An 18,441-nucleotide genomic window follows, 5' to 3' on the forward strand; every position below is an offset into this window, starting at 1 on the left:
ACCGGTTGATGAAGAAGCAAAGTCACCACGCAATCCTAAATGCAGAACGTGTGACAACTACCTAGTTTTTTTTCTGCTTTACTCTGCTTCCCTTCAATGCTACATTCACTCAACACAATTAGCAGATTTCCTTTTTTCACCTGATCTATAGAGCATGGACAGGTGAAAGCAATATGGCAGAAGCCATACCTAGTCAATCAGTAGTCACTTTATAATTAGTGAATTCACAAACTATTTTGAGGGAGGTGAAGGAGGGTGCTATTTCAGAGCATTTGGACAGGGCCCTGATCTCACTCCACCCCATTAAAAAAAAAAATCAAAATTGATTTATCGTCAAAATTGATTGTCAGTTAGCAAATTAAAGGAGAAATCCCAATCCAGCTAGGAGACATGTGATAATCAATCACCAGCAAGATGTGTATACCTCTTTTTAAGTGATGAATATCAGCTGTGGTAGAAACTCAGACCACTATACTCAGGCCAGTATTGTTTTAGCAAGGATTTTCAGAGGGTGGGAGAATTATGGCAGTTTTAAATTCTGAAGTCATACGTTTTACTCTTCTCTTAAGCCTTTGCATGGCTTGTTTATGCCATAAGGAAAATCTGCAGGAACGTTTGTTTTTAAGTTCGCTGGGGCTGACAAGTCGACCCAAACCGGCAGCCCAGTTCCCGGTGCCTTCCTTGCTCTGGAAAATCTTCAAGGGGACCAAAATGCCAGAGTTCTCTGCTCAGGATAATGACCCCTGCACTGTGTCTGAGTTTGGAGTTCGAGGAAATATTGTGCGATTTGTTCAAGATCAAGGTGGGCTTTTCCGCTGGCTCCACCACCCTGTTGGAAAAAGTATTGTTGTGGCACTCTGCAGGTATTGCATAAGCCTCCAGGTTGTCGTTGTTTATGATAACCGGTTCGCGTTATCTTTGTGGAGGTTGAGGATTAGAAAATCACACCTCTCAAATCAGATGCTAAATGTAGAACTGACATGAGGTTTCATGCACAAAACCTATGCCGTTCCTTTTATCATGTCATGTCTCAACATGCAAGTTTGTTAAAAATTACTGTCTTAGGTTACATTCACGTTTAGGATTTCTGGCTGATCCAAATGTCTTGTTTTAACAGGGAGGATGCTCTCTGTGTCCAGTGATCTCTGTCCAGGCTGTGTAGAGAAGCTTCTCTTCTTCAACGTATCTGCACTGGAGACGGCTGAACAGCTGACATTTGCCCAGTTGGAAATAAGACTCCAGCAGGACTTCCACCCCCTGTCACCTCGTGCCAGGGAACAGGAGGTCTACAGCATGTCCCTCTGGAAGGTTCTGAAGGCCACTCTGAAGGGCATCTCCCCAGAAATGACCCGGAAGCTCCTGCTGTCCCAGTCAATCCGGCTGACCCCGGGGTCCATCGCACTGAGCCTGACCGACGTGGTGAAGGCGTGGAGGAAACCCGGCCGGAACTACGGCCTGGTGCTAGCGCTGCGCCCAGACGCAACCGCCGCTGCTGCCACTCGCCTCACCCAGAACGTTGTGTCCCCGCATCACGTCGGCGCGGCGTTCCCAGAGTTCCACGCCTCCCTCCCGGACTTTCGCGCCTCGCTGGTGGTGGTGTCCCTCAATCCCCTGCAGTGCAGGTCCAGGCGGCGGAGGAGTGCGCTCTACCTCCCCGTGACGCCCAGCAACGTGTGCAAACCCCGTCGGCTCTACATCGACTTCAAGGACGTGGGCTGGCAGGACTGGATCATCGCTCCCCAGGGGTACATGGCCAATTACTGCCACGGGGAGTGCCCCTTCCCCCTGAGCGAGAGCCTGAACGGGACCAACCATGCCATCCTACAGACCCTCGTCCACTCTTTGGACTCTGTGGGGACCCCCCAGCCCTGCTGCGTGCCCATAAAACTCTCCCCCATCTCAATGCTGTATTACGACAACAATGACAATGTGGTCCTGCGCCACTACGAGGACATGATTGTGGATGAGTGTGGCTGTAGATGAAGAACATTGAATGAATGTCCATTTTTATCTCTACTGTTGTGTTATAAAGAAATAAACTTTGTCTTTTAAAATGTAATTTCATCTTTATTTTACTTTACTATTTAACTGTAAATGTAAGTTTTATAACCCTGACTTGGTGTCCAAATTCTATGTATGTTAGAGGACGGGTTAACGGTTAATTTTTAAAAATATTTTTAAAAGAACTGTTTGTAGAAGATTGAGTCCATGCTTTGGTGCTTTTTGGCTTTCTGTTCCTGATGCTCACGGTAGGTTCACCCTGACAGTTGCAGCTTGCTGCTCTTTAATTTTAAGTTTCTGCAAGAATGTTTAGTCGTTAAAGTTCATTGCTTGCATGGAAAAGAAACCAGGCAATGATGTCTGCTTCAGCAGCTGTGTTTAAAAATGGGGGAAGCATGCTCTCATGAATAGGATATGCAGCAGGACTGGCTCTCCCTGCTGAACATTTCAATAGGAGGACTGTTCCACTGTCAGTAGATCAATAAGTATTACATATTTTATGAAATGAATTTATTCATGAAGCTGGATCATTCTGTTTTTTGGCAGAAAAGTTCAATGCAATATTTTATTTGCCAAGTGCAAACTTGTACAGGGTTGGCATAAACACTTCAGGTTATAAGAGGTACTGAACGCTCACAGAATTTAAAACACTTGTGCAACAGGCTGCAAAAAGGATAAACGTGAACATTTTTGTACAGTATATGCATTTCATTTTCTAGAATGCATTTATCAGACCACATCAGGCTTTTGAAGCTCTTTGAAGAAGTATGGAGAAGACTGAAGGAACTTGAGGTTTTTAATTCTTGAAGGCACTTAAGTTACAGAAGAGTTTTCAGTTTGAGATCTGCCAGCCAGCCAGACAAATGATCATGGGTCAAAATTAGTTGTAGGTAAATTTTACTTACTGCTAAATACACTCCAGATAGTAGGCAAAATGTGCCCAAGTTGGCAAACTGGCTAGAGATATTTGTAGTATATTATTCTCTAGCTATCTGGTTCGTGGAAAGATTCGTGTTTTACTTTACTTTCAGTAAAAGACCGTTAATAAACAATACTCCGTGCCTTTCAGAAGAACACGCCAGTTCCATAATTCCTCCGCATGTTGGCGCACTGCATCTAATTTTCTATATTTTCTGCTGAACCCAAATTCTAGCACCAAAGCAGGCAAACCCACATTGTCTTCACAGACTTTTATTGACAAGTTTCGACGTTTAGCACGACCGTGTAACTCCAAAGTTTTTAAGCAAAATAATCTTTCTAAAAAGAAAGTTAATAGATCAGCTGTAATAATTTAAATAGACATATGTATAATAATGCGAAGTGGGCGGCCATGGTTTGAACAGAAAAGCGTTGATTAGTTTCTTTGACTATTTAAATGTGTTGATGCACGTATCACTGTATTAATGCAGACCCAAGCAAATAGTGTTATCTCTTATGTATTTGATCGGTTACATTGTTCCCGGTCACCGTAAAAGAAGCAACAAGTTAAATGTCAAAAATTCGCGTGCAATGCTGTCGTTCTTTTACCTCACGTGCAGTGGTAGGGAAGGCCAGAGTACAGGAGGTGCCTTCGCTTCAACGATTGACGTTTTGCGTCCGTGACGTCATGGGCCAACAAAACGCATTAGAAAAAAGATGAGGCTCGTACCAGATCGATCGCACTGAACCTTGGTGGACAGTTCTGAAGACGCACCAGTAAGCTGAAGGTGTAGAATTTAGAGAGACGAGTAATTGTCAGCATTCGAAATGTCGGGTTTTGATACATTTCGAAAGTAGTCGATTTAAACGCAGACAGCTTCATACATAATTCCCCTCTGGGCAAACTCGAGTGATATTTACAGCTAAGTCTACAACTGAGAATATGAGCACGGAGAGAATTGTGGACACTTTCTTTTTTCTGCAGAAATGCTGCGTGGAACGACTCTAACTAATGTGGAAGGCGCTGGACGGCAAAGCAGGAACTACTATCGAGGAAAGCGCTTCCTTATAGCTAGGTAACAGCAAACGCATAACACATTCGCTGTTCCAAGGACATGAGTCCGTAATGGAAACAAGCTAAACGCGCCGACATCTACAGATTGCAGACTAACGGAGAGAGTTTGGTCCGCCTGGACTTTATCCTAATACCTGGCCCTTGTTCAGGAGTCACCTACGAGCAAGGCTGCAAAGGGCATCTGAAGAAGTCGCTGAAAATGATCCCATAGTATCCTGACACAGCCCAATAGGGTGATTTCCTTAAGGAGCGCATTTTTGGATACAAAAGAAAAAGGATATAAAAGGCTATTTCCCTTTTCCATGTTGAAAGTTTCGATGGACACGTCAGAGAGTGCTTCTTAGTCGATCGACCCTTTCTCCAAAGGTAGCCGTTTTTCTTCTTACTGTTGATGTTTGCATTGCCTGTGGAGAGAGAGCATTACATTTAACACCTGTTTTCCTCCCCATAGTTATGTGATCTAATCTTTGTCCTGACAGTGCCTTACCTTTCAAAAATCTTACGAAGCTACACGTGCAGCTATCCTAGTATTTATGCTGACAAATAATTTTTGTGTTTTGCGCAGTAGTTTGTTTTATGTAGTTGTGTTCATAAGGCTTGGAGTACATATATTTATGTACTTCCACCACACATCTGAATGTTAGTGTTTTCTATTCTCCTTTTATGTAATGTCTTTGGCGTCGTTAAAGTTGTCCTTTTCGTTCAACTCTCAATTTTTATTACTAACATTCTCAATTCTCACATTTCTGTTGGACTGTTCTATCGGTGTAGTTATCGTAAGCAGAGGTAATGTATTTCCCGAACCTCTCGATTTGTTCTTTAGGCTACTTCAAAGTGCAGCGTATCCAATTTGACCCTCTTGCATTAAATCCTTCCGCTGGAAAGGAAATTACAGAATATGTTACAGCATTCATGGCCATAACTTGCGGTAAACATCCTACACTTAAGCGGTGCCGAATGTAACAGCGGTGCTGCATACTGACGCACAGCTCTCCTCTCTCCAGCACAGATTGACCATGGTCTCCGGCGTCCGTACACTTATGGTCCTGCTACTCGGTCAGGTGCTACTGGAAGGTTCGATCGGACTTATCCCCGAGGTTGGCAGACGGAGATACAGCGAATCGGGGCGACAAAGCCCACCGCTGTCGGACGATATACTCAACGATTTTGAGCTTCGCCTGCTCAACATGTTCGGACTGAAGCGGAGACCGACCCCGAGCAAGGCTGCCGTGGTACCCCAGTATATGGTGGATCTGTACCACATGCACGCTGAGAACGGGGACCATAACCCCAGCCGAACCAGAACTCCAGTCGGAAAACAGTCCGAGCGCTCCGCTAGCAGGGCAAACACAATTAGGAGTTTCCACCATGAAGGTAAGATACTAACTGAACCAATAGTCCTCTGAGTAAGCTTCGCTGTTGGTAAATGCTCTGGGTTAGAATAGTTCGAACGATGTAAGTAGGCTACAGTGACACGCACACACGCCCGCGTATTCCCAAAATGCATGGACTCTGTTACGAGTTGACAGATAGTCTATAATGCGGAAATTGTGATTGCCTACGTGATCATCGGTACAATATATCCAGACGCATTGTACTCCTTTTATACTGCCACAGAAATCAGGAAGTTGTCCCCGTACCTGCGAGAAATATTTGACCTACCTCTTTACATGAGTGACATCACCTGTAGGCTACAAGCTAAACTCGGTCTTAAACTTTGAAATTATTTAACAACATAAACTAGTGTGTTTGTGCCCGCGTGTCTCTGTGTCAGACCGCGTGTTTACGTGTGCGTTGAAGCTGGGGATGTAACATTTTTCGCTTTTTAATAAAAAAAAAATGTGGATAACAGACTTTGAGCCCTACTGCTACAGGATAATACGGTTTTCCGTTTGAATTGCTACAAGTACACTTTTGACTGGGCCTGGAACGGAAAGGCAGATTTGGCTCCTAGCCAACTGTTTTATAATCATTTTGCCTTTATGTTGAAGAATTGACTGCGATGGTTGGTGGAGCGCCTTGCTGTTCAAGGTAACAACCCCCTGCAATTACCTGCAATCTGAAAATAGCAGCAGTGTGTTAACGTTAAGGCCCTAGGGTATTGCATTTGGTGATTCATGCAGCAGATGCGTGCTTTAGAAAAGAATTTGTAGCAACGTAAATAGGGCAATTAAATCACTTGGGGAAAAGTTTTTTGGATATTATGACATTTTTGTTTGTCTGAAGAAACTACTCTCAGATCTGAATCCAGTGTCATATCTCAAATTGAATTTTAATGTTAAGAATAAAAAGAAACTGAAGAACAATTCACTGAATTTAATCAGCTCAAATCATTTGACACGTTAGACTGTCAATAATTTGTTTTATCTGAAAGGCAAACATGTGTTTTTATCTTTACATTGTCAGTAATAGAACAGAACATAGTCTCACAATAAGTAACTTATACCAGCTTCATGTCTTTATGGAAATGTGCGCTGTACGACATAAAATCAACTACAGAACACTTTGCCAATAACTTACCAAACTACATGACTTAATTAGATATGATCTCTTGTTGGCTATAATACGATACACCAGCGTACTGATAAACTCATATGCAATCTGCCTTTTACGAGTCAAAGCAAGCTTGAGCATGTTCTAAGAACAATTCCTTTGTATAGCCCATGTCGGTGAAAAGAGTGAGAGGTGCACGCTGTTTCAGATTCAGAGGCCTGGTATTACCAGACGAGCAGTACAGCCTGTTCAGCTCAGAAAAGAAGAGGACATACTGTAAGACCTTTCAAGGTCTTTCCTGAAGTAAAATATTATAGTAAAAGTATGCAGTTGAATTTTAAAATCAGTTAAGGCTGAGCATTTGTTTGTCATGGTTTTGATCATAATGATATCTCTTTAACAGCTTGGTTTCTCCAAAGATGTTGGTTTCAGTGTTACACCTGTGCATTTCTTGGTATTTCGCATGATTTCACTCAGTATTTTTGTGTCTGTTATTTTTTTACTGAATTTATGTATGTAATTGGCTAATTACTGACAACAAAGATGAACTGAACCAGAATTATTTTTAGAAGCTCGGGAAAGATGTAGATAAATTGAGTGGAAGGTGTTAGTCCACTGTGTAAATGTTAAATTTAATGTTCTGAGAAGTTTTTCATCTGAGTCATAGAGCAGGGCAGCAATGTCTTTAATTAAACTGGCTTCATTTGCTTGACTGAACAGTTGCTAATGCCAAATATTTATGTTCCAAATGTCACCGGCATGTATGTCCTTTGAGAATTTAAAGAAGGATCAGCTGTGATGTCATTCAACAATGTGATCTAAACAATTTAATTGTGTTCGCTTGGTGTGACTCTTCCCATTGAATTTTTGCTTTATGAATCATCCACTCGATGATATGCAATTTAGGAAAAGTGGTAATTATGACTGAACCATGGCCCTTCATAGTCATGATCAAAATCGGCGCGGAAACCACATTTGTGATTTTGAGAAGAGAATGACGGGACAGCTCCAGCCTCTATTGCTGGAAAAATACGGTGTGTCCCCTGAGCTGAATTAACAACAGTTATCCTCTCAATGTCCACTGAACGTTCATAGACATCCCATGACAGCTTAAGACAGGAACAGAAGTCAGGGGTGTGCAAATACAGACATATCTTGGCCTGGCAGGCTATGGCTGACACAGCTAAAATCTTTGACTGAGAGGTTGTCACTTACACAGCTAAGATCTTGGTCAGAGGCTGTTACTGAGAAGTTTAGATCTTGGCATGGCAGGCTATTGCTGACACAGTGCGATCTTGGTCTACCAGGTTATCACAGACTCAGTTAAGATATTGGCCTAGCAGGCTGTCGCTGACATGGTTAAATTGGTTGCCTGACACTACTGCAACTTAATAATAAGAATAATAATTCCTTGCATGTATATAGTTATTTTATCACATTCAAAGCACTTTTCAGCAATAAGGGGAAAACTCACCTCAACCACCACCAGTGTGTAGTACCCACCTGGGTGATGGACAGCAGCCATTTTGCCCTAGAATGCTCATCATGCTGAGGTGGAGAGGGAGAGAACAATTTTTTAGCAAATTAAACTGGGGGATGATTAGGTGGCAGGTCAAGAGAGCCTGATTGGGAATTTAGCCTGGCCACCAGGGAGCCCTCTACTAGGTGTGATGAGTGTCAGGGGAGAGTCAGGATCTCAGTTGAATGCCACTTCCAGCAGCAACTTGGTTCCAGGGGGTGGTCACACCGTGATGCCGTTATCTTCTTCTTTGTGAGATAATTACTGTGTTATTCATTGTTTATTTGCTTGGCAAACATCCTTATTAGGCCACTTAAGGGTCATAAATGTGTGTATATTGCTGGAAATTTGCTAGAGTGATTCAGGTGAAGTACCTTGTGCAAGGATACAACAGCTGTGCACCTGCAAGCTTCAAGTTACACACCCACTGACTAACATGTGTGGAGATATGGGTCCATATATCATGTTGTGTCAGTTTATGTAGTCGTATACAGTATGTGTTGATATGGTGATATTGGGCAGTAAATGTACACTACATGACCAAAAGTATGTGGACACCTGACATTCAACATCTCACCCAAAATTATATTATGAGTTGGTCCACCCTTTGCTGCTATAACAATCTCCACTCTTTTGGGAAGACTTTATACTAGATCTTGGAGCATTCCTGCAGGGATTTGCTTCCATTCAGCCAGAAGAGCATTAGTGAGGTCGGGCACTGATTGGGCGATTAGGCCTGGCTCGCTGTTGGCTTTCCAATTGATCCCAATGGTGTTGAATGGGGTTGAGGTCAGGGCTTTTTGCAGGCCAGTCAAGTTCATCCACACCAAACTCAACAAAACCATTTCTATATGGACCCCACTGTGTGCCCAGGGCTATTGTCATGCTGAAACTATGACCTTTTGTCATAAAGTTGGAAGCACAGAACCGTCTAGAATGTCATTGCATTAAGATTTGTCTTCACTGGAACGAAGGGGCCGAGCCCAAACCATGAAAAACAGTCTCAGACCAAGGGGTGTCCAGATACTTTTGGTCATATAGTGTGTGTGTGTGCGAGTGTGCGTCTAAGCTGTAACATAGTGCCCTAGCTCTAGTAACCGTGTGTCCTCCTTTTTCCATCAGAGTCCATGGAGGTCCTCTCAAGTCTGAGGGGAAAAACAACACAGCATTTTCATTTCAACGTCACATCCATCCCTGGTGAGGAGCTCGTCACCTCCGCTGAGCTCCGGATCTTCCGTGACGGGGTGACGAGTCCGACGGACACTGCTGCCACCAACAGCAGCACCGGCCTCCACCGCATAAACGTCTATGAGATCTTTAAGCCTGCTTCTTCCTCCTCCTCTTCCTCCTCCTTCAAGGAGCCAATCACGCGGCTGCTGGACACGCGGCTGGTGCAGCAGTGGCAAAGTGATTGGGAGAGCTTCGACGTGAGCCCGGCCGTGTCCCGGTGGACCGCCCGGGGGCAGGGCAATCACGGCTTGGCAGTGGAGGTGTTGCACCTGGACGAGGAGGGGCAGGACGGCAGGCATCACGTGCGGGTCAGCAGGTCGCTGCACCAGGAGGAGGACACCTGGCCTCAGGTGCGGCCTCTGCTGGTGACTTTCAGTCACGACGGGAAGGGCCACGCCCTCCTCCACCGGCGGGAGAAGCGGCAGGCGCGCGCCAAGCAGCGGAAGAAGCAGAGGGCCAACTGCCGGCGGCACTCGCTGTACGTGGACTTCAGCGACGTGGGCTGGAATGACTGGATCGTGGCCCCGCCCGGGTACCACGCCTTCTACTGCCACGGGGAGTGCCCGTTCCCGCTGGCCGACCACCTCAACTCCACCAATCACGCCATCGTGCAGACTCTGGTCAACTCGGTCAACACCAACATCCCCAGGGCCTGCTGCGTCCCCACCGAGCTCAGCCCCATATCGCTGCTCTACCTGGACGAGTACGAGAAGGTGATCCTCAAAAACTACCAGGACATGGTGGTGGAGGGCTGTGGCTGCCGGTGAACCACAAACTCACCAACATACTCACAGACTCATACGGAAAACTATTTCCCAATAAAGACTTTATTTATATTGAAGAAAAAATAGATATTTTGAATAAAGTATATATATATATAAATATAAATAAATCTATTTGTCTACCATAAAGTTGGGAAAATAAATATTTTAAACAAAGTTATTCATTTAAATGTATGTCTGATGTACATTTTTAAATGGTACTGACCTGCACATGAAGTATATTTCTCAGAATCATATTTTGTATTTATTTCTAATATAACCACTGTTTTAGTAAATAGCTGATATCTATTTATGTGTAACCTTGAGAAAATATAGGGTATATACATAATCTCCGTGTCTGAAGTATAGATGTCTGTTTCTTTTAAACAGAAGATTTTGGATTTTAGATTAGAAAATGGCAGAGGGGGATTCTTTTTATAATTTATCATGCTTTACCTTATAGGCATTCAGCAGCTTCTGTTTTGTCAAATGGCCAGATCCTCCAGTCACATTCCAAACAGTGTTATCAAACACTAGTCCATCGGTTTAAAATTCACAACGTCATTTTTTTAGGAGAATAAGGGAAGTGATTTTGGGAGAGGCTCCTTCATGCTGGAGCATTATGGTGGAGAGGTGTGGAACAAGTTCTTGGAATCAACATGAATGTGAATTTCCTTTACCGAGAAGCTACAGTATGTGAGAGATCACTCATACTGAACACTCAGGAAAATAGCTAATACATTCTAGCATGTCTGTGTGTGTGTCTGTGTGTGTTTGTGTGTGCGTACACACGTGTGTGACTTTTTCAAGAGAATCCAGTATATACTTTAGAGATCTTAATTTATTAATTCTTCTCACACGAAGCCCTGCAGCCACAAGGTAACCTATAATTTAATTTACTGATTCATTATACTGGATATTTACAGTCAGAAAGAGCTGAACAAGCTGTGCAGTCATAAGGAGTGTGCTCGCTCATGAGAGACACTCTATTATCTTCTTGTCCATAATTTAAGAGAACACAGAAAACCTGCTGTCATAGGTCCAGGTTAATCTTAGCATTTTGCATAGTTGCATAATCTCACTCATAAGTGTTTATCTCTTTAACAGTTTGATTGTTGAAAATTGCTGCTCTCTTGAACAGGCATGTGAAAGTTGCTACATTCCAGCAAACGTTGCCCATCTTCATATTTATCTCAAACATTGAACGGTGAGAGACTGAAGCAGACGTGGTGGCTGGACGTGTGGCGCGGTCAATAGGGCAGCTGACTCTCGAGCCATTCGCGATTCCCCCTTCGTGGACTAGGGGGGAGGGAGCCTCAGTCATTGTCACAGAGCTTTCACAGCTGTGGCCTTTCTCTGTCTGATTTCTTTCTGTCTGCATGAAGCAAAAATTAAAATGGAGGGAGGACTGTCCTTCCTGCCTTTTAAAAGCAGACATGGTAATAAACTGCTGTTGTGACTAGGAGTTAGAAGTCAAAGTAGAGTATTATTTATTAGACCTAACATGTATAGCTGCTGTTTGCATTTATTCTGCCGTACAACCTCATATGTCCACTGTTCTTTTTTTGTCCTTTGTCCTAATGGTGTTGTGTTGTAATATGCTCAGAGCCCTGCGGTAGCGCTCAGATAATTAGGTGGCATTTCTCCGACTTGCCGTGAGCACAGAGCGAAAGCTCCACAGTGTAACGCTGCTTACCAGATTATTGCCTATTCACCCCCTGCCGAAGGTGGAATGAATCTCAGTTGTCATTTATTTATTCCAGAAGTTGACATATGCTTTACACCAATATAGAAACTGTTTCAAAAAGATTTTGTCTCCAAACAGAAGTTTATTTGATTTGCGCAAGCTGCAGAGTGTTGGAATGATGATTGCTACATCGGCGTGCATGCATGTGCTTGCAAACAAAGTCTTTAAAGTTGCTGTTTTTCTGTGTCTGCACAGAGGACTCCTGTGGCCTTTCTGAAACGTTTTCACGGAACCTTCAACAACATTTCAGGGGTAGATCTGAAAATTAATCTGTTGCTTACGGAGCTCAAGCTGAATTTGATCATTTGTATTTGTTCACACGGTAGATGTGCTCAACCCGTTTCCTCTGCTTTTGATTGAATTCAGAATCTGTATTTTATTTCAATTTGGTTTTTAATTTCAGAATTAACTCTGCATGCTCCTGGGCTAATGCGTTGATCTGGAAGCGTTTGAGTTGAAAATGTAAAATTCATGTTAGGATGTGACCAAAAATAGTGCTGGCATGCCTCTCCGCGCAACATATGGACAGCATGACTAACATCTCCTTCAAACAAATTGAACTCTATGGCTTACAGATGTTAGCCCAAAACAGGAAGTGGCACGCCCTACCGGGGGAAAAAAAAAAAAGATCCGTTTAGGGGCAACCCACATTCCGAATGTGGGCCCAATCACGGCGCGCGCGGCGGTAAGCCATCAGCGTTATTGTACGCAGTAAAGATAACGTCTTAATTGTCCCATAAAAGCCTTGGCCAGGTCGCAGCAGAATATTCGTCGAGGGCAAACGCTCGCCATACTTCCTTTGTGTTCCGCGTGAAATGGCGCGATTAGATTTTTTACTGGTTGACGAATTGCTCCGAAACGGGGGTTGGCGGTGACTCGACGAGAGGACGACAGTGAAGCGCACATGCACAGATCTTCATCAAAGCAGCAACCCCCCCCCCAAACCCCCAAACCCCCAACCCCCAACCCCCCTCGAGCTTCTTATAAACGGCGAGATGAAAGAATGCTTGTTTTGTTTGCTTCACACGCAAAACCCCTATGGGAACGGTTAGCGTAGCTATTAATTACATTCCCTCACAGGGCTAAAGCCGAATCTAAATTCCATATAATTACACTCTTCATCTGCCCATCTCCTCTGGTCAGTAATGACAGCTTTGAGAAAATGCTCATCTCAAACTAATTAGTGTCCTTGACTCTGTTCCAGGGCTGGGTCTTCTCCGTCTCACTGCAGCTTGGCTTATTAAAAAGGCTTCCCCCCCGGTGGCCTTTGGCCCCCTGTTTTATATCTGTGTACAATGTGGCCGGCGTGTTTCCTGTTAAATTTCTCAGATGACTTTGGGTTTATCGACCTCATTTGGAGGCTCCGCTCTCGGGGTGCATGGTGTCGCTTCCGTGGCCCTAATTGTTTTGGGGTGTGGCTAGTGGTGGGTTTGTGGGGGGCGGGGGGGGGGGGGCATCGTGAACGTTAGGCGCACCTACTGCTGCCCCCCAAAAACCCCGGTGCAATGGGGGAGCTTGTCCCCTGGCCTGCTCTTTTCCTCTCCGCTCTGAACAGAACCCCATCTGGTCTGCATTTGCGCACGCTGAGCCCTGACCGCGAACACAGGGAGGGGGGGGGGGGGGACACACCCTGAACCGCCCGGCCGCACGTGGAAGCTGGCGGCCAATCGCTGCCTTTTTTATTGGCTTCGGGAAGCTGAGAAAGGCTTAAATACCAGCTCCGACTGCAAACCCTTAATGAAAGTCAGAAATCCAGGCCTTAGCCCTACTGAAAGAGAGAGAGAGACAGGGAGAAGGAGGGAGGAAGAGGCTGAGGGTCTCCTATAGGCATTGACCAGGCTTAAGCGGAAGAGCGAGGGCCTGGGTTTTAACTCCCTGAGAAGGCCGGACTGCTGGGAGATCGGCGATTTGTTTTTATTGCTGAAGTGTGAAACCTTTCCATTAGAGGCCTAGTGTGTAGGGACTGTGGTCTATGATCCTATGTTGTTCTCTCTCTTGCTCTTTACCTCCTCTCTCTCTCTCTCTCTCTCTCACACACACACACACACTCTCCACTGGCCTTGTAGTAATCTGGCCATTTCTGATTCATACGGTCATTGGCCAGTTCCCGCCACACCAGACAGGACCACTGAGAAATATTTGTCACAGGCCATAACTAACGGGGTCCTGCCCGCACCTCTGCGTGACCCCAGGGAGGGTCCCCTATGAATTACCTCCCAGCTTTCCCTCATCACCCCCCAACTTTTATGGTTGGCTTTTAGGTTTGTGTGGTTCCCATGGCGACAGACCGAACCTGCCTGTAGGAGAGAGAGAGGAAAAGATTCGTAAGTCATTTTGAAAAAAGGGAAATATCTTAGCCGCACCGCTCTCTTTCTATCCCGTTGTAACAGATGGTAGAACATGTCCCTGAATCCTCTATAATGTGTGCCACCGGCATTGGGCCCTGTTGGCACTCAGACGGCACAGTTAATTCACTGATTATACAGTTAAGTGTCTAGTTGTGACATTTAAAAGAACAATTAGTTAACCTGATATAGGAAAAGCAAAAGGAATTCAATCGAACATGGATGGAACGCAACATGTACACAATGCGAAAAATGTCATTGAGTAAATAAGTGCAAAACTAACTGTATTTTGCCATATACTGAAAATTCAAAACAAACAAACAAACAAACAAACATCAGTTAATGTCAAAAAAGTTAAAAGTGAATCCCAGTGATGAGATCACTGAGGAGGAATCATCTGTTAGCAGGGGAAAAGACTGACATGAGCAGAAGTTGGGTATCATTCAAGATTTCACTGATGTTTTTAAGTGCTTGTATTCTGCCAAGAAAGTGGATAATCCCTAATTTCACACATTTTTAAAAAAAAGTACTGTATGTAATAAATGGCAGAACAGTTCCAATCAACAGATGAGTCTGACAATTGTGTTTTACATTTACTGTAATAGATCAAGAAATATCTATCACAACTGATTGATAATCCTTGTTAATATGCTGTGCCTTACTGCCACAAATTACTCCTCAGTTGCAGATGGCAAATGAATAGACTGGCTTGGTCACACAGCACAGATAAAACAATGAACCACCAATTTGTCAAATCATTCAGTTACAGAGAACTTCACAACTCTTATCACCTCAAAAATAATCCCTATTTCTGTCAGTCAGCTTACAAATGTCTTAAGGATGTCAGGAATTTTGATCCCATGCAAATGGACAGACCTACCATGGCAAACTCCCACTAATCTTGATTCCAGGTTTCAACAGAAAATACAGATATGTGCTGGCCAATGACTAATTATTGGCTCAAGAAAAGGGCACTGCAATGTCACTGGGTGAATTCTGAGAAACAACTAAAGAAATATTTCTTTACTTCAAAGGTTGAACAATAATTACTTATCTGTTGTAATGAACTCTGTTGATGCAGAAAGATGTGAGTTGCGGAGTTTACAACCTTGAATCTTCAATTTAACAGTACTTAACATTCACCACTTTCCAAATGTTTTAGAATTTATCATTTTTGTATATACCCCAGCCGCAAATTTTTTTAAACTACTATAGTTTTTTTGCTATTTTACTAACATCCCCTCTACAGTTAAAAAAAGATAACGCTCCATGTATTTAATTAACCAGGACCATACTACATGTCCTCGGTCCTCAATAACCAGACTGAATTTTCAATTGTCAACCTGTGTTTAATTAGTCGTATTTACTTTATCGAGGTGCATGGTTTGGGTGGTGTTCGACACACGGCTTGACAAAAAAGACCGTCAACCTGTCGTGGGTGGAGGACTGAAATACATGCGAGAAAACAAGCGGAGTCGAGGGTTGAGGGAGGGACGTAATTGCTCATCCTCGGTGTCTCTGTGCCGCGTTACTGGTTATCTCTGCTGTGCCGCGCTCCTCCCCAGTGGCTGCTCCACGCTCGCCGAGAAGACTTAAGTGGGCACTTGTTTACATTCCAGGAGCGGTGATGTTGCCGCCTGTTTTCTTAGCGACGTCCCCAGCTGCAGAAACAGCCTCAGGTAATTACCGAGGCTCTCCCGGACTGCCCGTGACACAGCCTGTGGGATCGTCCCTTACCGCCATTTATTTATTTTAATACGTAACCTTTGAAATAGCATCCTTGAAGCACGGGCTAACCATTAATCAGTCTGAGGAGGCCGGTGAGTCAGGGCCATTTCCACAGAAATATTTCAGCAGCCCTGTTTGGTCATGTCTAAGGCTACGGCAGGTTCGTCTCCCCGCGCGCTGAAATGGGGAGGAATGACAGAAAGGTGTTTTTAAAAGGGCTTGCAGGCATTGTGTGTTCACCGTCGTGGAGTTTCCAAACTGCTGCTGTCTTCCTGGGATACTCCGAGTAAAATTGTCCTGTCCTTCTCGGTGGTGTAGAACCCTTGGATGCTAGTTATCGCTGCCGTGTTTGCCCTTCTGTAATTCTCAAATAAGAGAGATTATTTTGAAGATGTCCCATCGGGAATCATACTATTGCTCAGCTGCTTGACTGTTGTGGGCCAATGGGGTCCTTGGAAGGTGACATCATCCTGTTGGTTCATTAAAAGTGTGAGCCCCCAGGGCTTGTAAGTGCTGCTGGTGCTTATTCTCCTGAGCTGATGGAGAGACGGCTGTGGATTGGGCTGGTACACAGCTTCAGCCAAGGGAGTGTCTGCTCTACTGGGCCTCAGGGAGGGAGGCATGAGCTCTTTCAGTGTGGGTGTATCAGTGTGAGGGTGCTCAGAGTGGGTAAATAATTGGTCTTGTAACCTAAAGGCCACAGGTTTGCTTCCCAGGTTGGACACTGCTGTTGGACTCTTGAGGGAAGTACTTAACCTGCGTTGCTTCGGTATACATCCTGCTGTATAAATGGATGCGATGTAAAATTTGTGTAAGTTACTCTGGATATGAGTGTTTGTCTGTAATGTATTCTGTTGAAAACCCTGGTTCACATCACAGTGGTCCCCACTAATGCTTCTTTTTTAGGCCACGGCAGATGTTGTCTATCCGTTTTGAGGTTTCCTTTTGTTTTGTGATGGAAATGTTAATTATTGTCTCTGCCCTGTAACATACCTGCAGCTGTAATGCGATATTTAGGGATAAAACCTGTTTCTCTGAGCTGCAGTATGGTGCAGTGGGTTAGAATTAAACCTTTTATTTTTTTGAGCTGCAGGCTGGTTGAATGGGTTAGAATTAAACCTGTTTCTCTGAGCTGCTGGCTGGTTGAGTGGGTTAGAATTAAACCTGTTTTTTCTGCGCTACTGGCTGGTGGAGTGGGTTAGAATTAAACATGTTTCTCTGAGTTGCTGGCTGGTTGAGTGGGTTAGAACTTAACCTGTTCCCCGAGCTGCTGGTTGGTTGAGTGGGTTAGAATTAAAACTGTTTCTCTCAGCTGCAGTGTGGTGCAGTGAGTTAGAATTAAACCTGTTTCTCTGAGCTGCAGTGTAGTTCAATAGGTAAGCATTAAACCTGTTTCTCTGAGCTGCACCTTGGTGCAATAGTAAAAGATCAAATGTTTCTCTCATCTGTAGTGTAGTGTGTTAGGTAACTAGTTCTCTGCCCAGTAAAGTTATTGTTTTGCTACTCATGACGTATCCTGTATATAGAATCATAAGCAGATTAATAATTGTTATTATTACATAAGTGACCCTGCTTGGAAACACACAGAATATATACAGAAGCATGAGTCAGCCTTGGGCACACCCCTTGAAAAAGAAAAGAAGCAGGTCTATTGGAAAGAGGTGGGACAGACTATCAGCCTCAGTCAATGGCATCAAAACTACAGAGAACCCACAAGTCCGCAAGCAACTAGAGCCCACCCTCGAAACAAGCACACACAAACTGCCACCAAAAGCCCCTCTGTTCCCTCTGCCTCACACACTCAAATAGCCTTTAATCTCAGATCCTGCTGCTGCAGAGATGCACACTAATGTAAGGAAGCCATTTGTCACTGGACCCCACCAGCAGGTGGCAACAATAAGGCCATCTGATAATACACAAAGCATACCTCGACCTCCAAGGCTGATGAGGAATGAGGCGAGATAGTAATTTTTAAACACACCAGATCTTACGGATCGGTGCATAACTCTAAATCACTCGGAGAGAGACAGAACTCTAAATCGCATGAACAGAGACAGCACACTTAATCTTACCGATAGGGACAGAATGCTAAATCACATAGACAGAGGCAGCACGCTAAATCTTAAGGACAGGGAGGTAATATTAACGTTCATTGGTTCATTCCAGTTGCTTATTTTCACTCCTCCTCGCATCTCTTCCTCGCGTTCTTTCCCCGAGCCCCAGCTCCACTCATTGGAGGACTGGAGGAAGAGATGCAAGGATGAGTTATGAGAACGGAGGAATCGAGTCAACGTGCATTTGGCAAATGGAACGTCCTTGCTCAGTCAAGCAGCAGTTTGAAGCAACATCAGTTGCAGACCTGGCTGATGTGCTGAGGTGGATCCACAAGTGGATCATTTATACATCACAAGTTTCAGAAGAAGACTTCTGCAAAGACTGCACTCATGCATGCTTTCTGGAGTGTCGTTCCGGGGCTTCCTCGCTCCTCACTCCTCCAAGGAGCATTTAATGGATTGGAATGTCCTCAAACCTCAATCGGTATCCGGGTCACGCAAGGACCAAGGAGATGAGGATGGATGAAATAAGCGATTGGAATGAACTCTAAATCACACGGACAGGGACAG

General features: G+C 44.3%; 2 protein-coding genes and 1 long non-coding RNA gene across 5 annotated transcripts; 2 read left to right on the forward strand and 1 right to left on the reverse strand.

Moving 5' to 3' along the window:
- The first annotated feature begins 276 nt into the window (after positions 1-276).
- On the forward strand, positions 277-2,059 carry gdf3 (growth differentiation factor 3). 2 transcript variants are annotated; one of them, XM_064330931.1, is made up of 2 exons: positions 277-863; positions 1,118-2,059. In XM_064330931.1, the coding sequence occupies exons 1-2, from the start codon at positions 737-739 to the stop codon at positions 1,981-1,983; spliced, it is 993 nt and encodes a 330-aa protein (XP_064187001.1). In that variant the 5' UTR covers positions 277-736; the 3' UTR covers positions 1,984-2,059. The 2 variants fall into 2 exon arrangements, with proteins under 2 accessions (XP_064187001.1, XP_064186991.1); XM_064330921.1 differs by having other exon boundaries at positions 281-802.
- Positions 1,583-5,003, reverse strand: LOC135252630 (uncharacterized). The gene is made up of 2 exons (XR_010329442.1): positions 4,722-5,003; positions 1,583-4,398 (listed from the first exon to the last, which is right to left on the reverse strand). It is a non-coding gene; the product is annotated as an uncharacterized LOC135252630 (long non-coding RNA).
- On the forward strand, positions 3,476-11,806 carry bmp2a (bone morphogenetic protein 2a). Of its 2 annotated transcripts, none has more exons than XM_064330898.1 (3): positions 3,476-4,360; positions 4,999-5,368; positions 9,129-11,806. In XM_064330898.1, exons 2-3 carry the CDS (start codon positions 5,011-5,013, stop codon positions 10,001-10,003), a joined length of 1,233 nt encoding a protein of 410 aa, XP_064186968.1. In that variant the 5' UTR covers positions 3,476-4,360; positions 4,999-5,010; the 3' UTR covers positions 10,004-11,806. The 2 variants fall into 2 exon arrangements, with proteins under 2 accessions (XP_064186968.1, XP_064186976.1); XM_064330906.1 differs by having other exon boundaries at positions 5,004-5,368.
- The last annotated feature ends 6,635 nt before the right edge of the window (positions 11,807-18,441 follow it).

This window comes from Anguilla rostrata, chromosome 1 (genome assembly GCF_018555375.3).
Source record: "Anguilla rostrata isolate EN2019 chromosome 1, ASM1855537v3, whole genome shotgun sequence".
In the NCBI taxonomy this organism is placed as follows: domain Eukaryota; kingdom Metazoa; phylum Chordata; class Actinopteri; order Anguilliformes; family Anguillidae; genus Anguilla; species Anguilla rostrata.

Coding starts and splice junctions, on each gene's coding strand:
- gdf3 (XM_064330921.1), top strand. CDS start 523: ATGGCAGTTTTAAATTCTGAAGTCATACGTTTTACTCTTCTCTTAAGC. Junction 803..1,117: donor GCGATTTGTTCAAGATCAAG/GTGGGCTTTTCC, acceptor TTGTTTTAACAG/GGAGGATGCTCTCTGTGTCC.
- bmp2a (XM_064330898.1), top strand. CDS start 5,011: ATGGTCTCCGGCGTCCGTACACTTATGGTCCTGCTACTCGGTCAGGTG. Junction 5,369..9,128: donor TAGGAGTTTCCACCATGAAG/GTAAGATACTAA, acceptor TTTTTCCATCAG/AGTCCATGGAGGTCCTCTCA.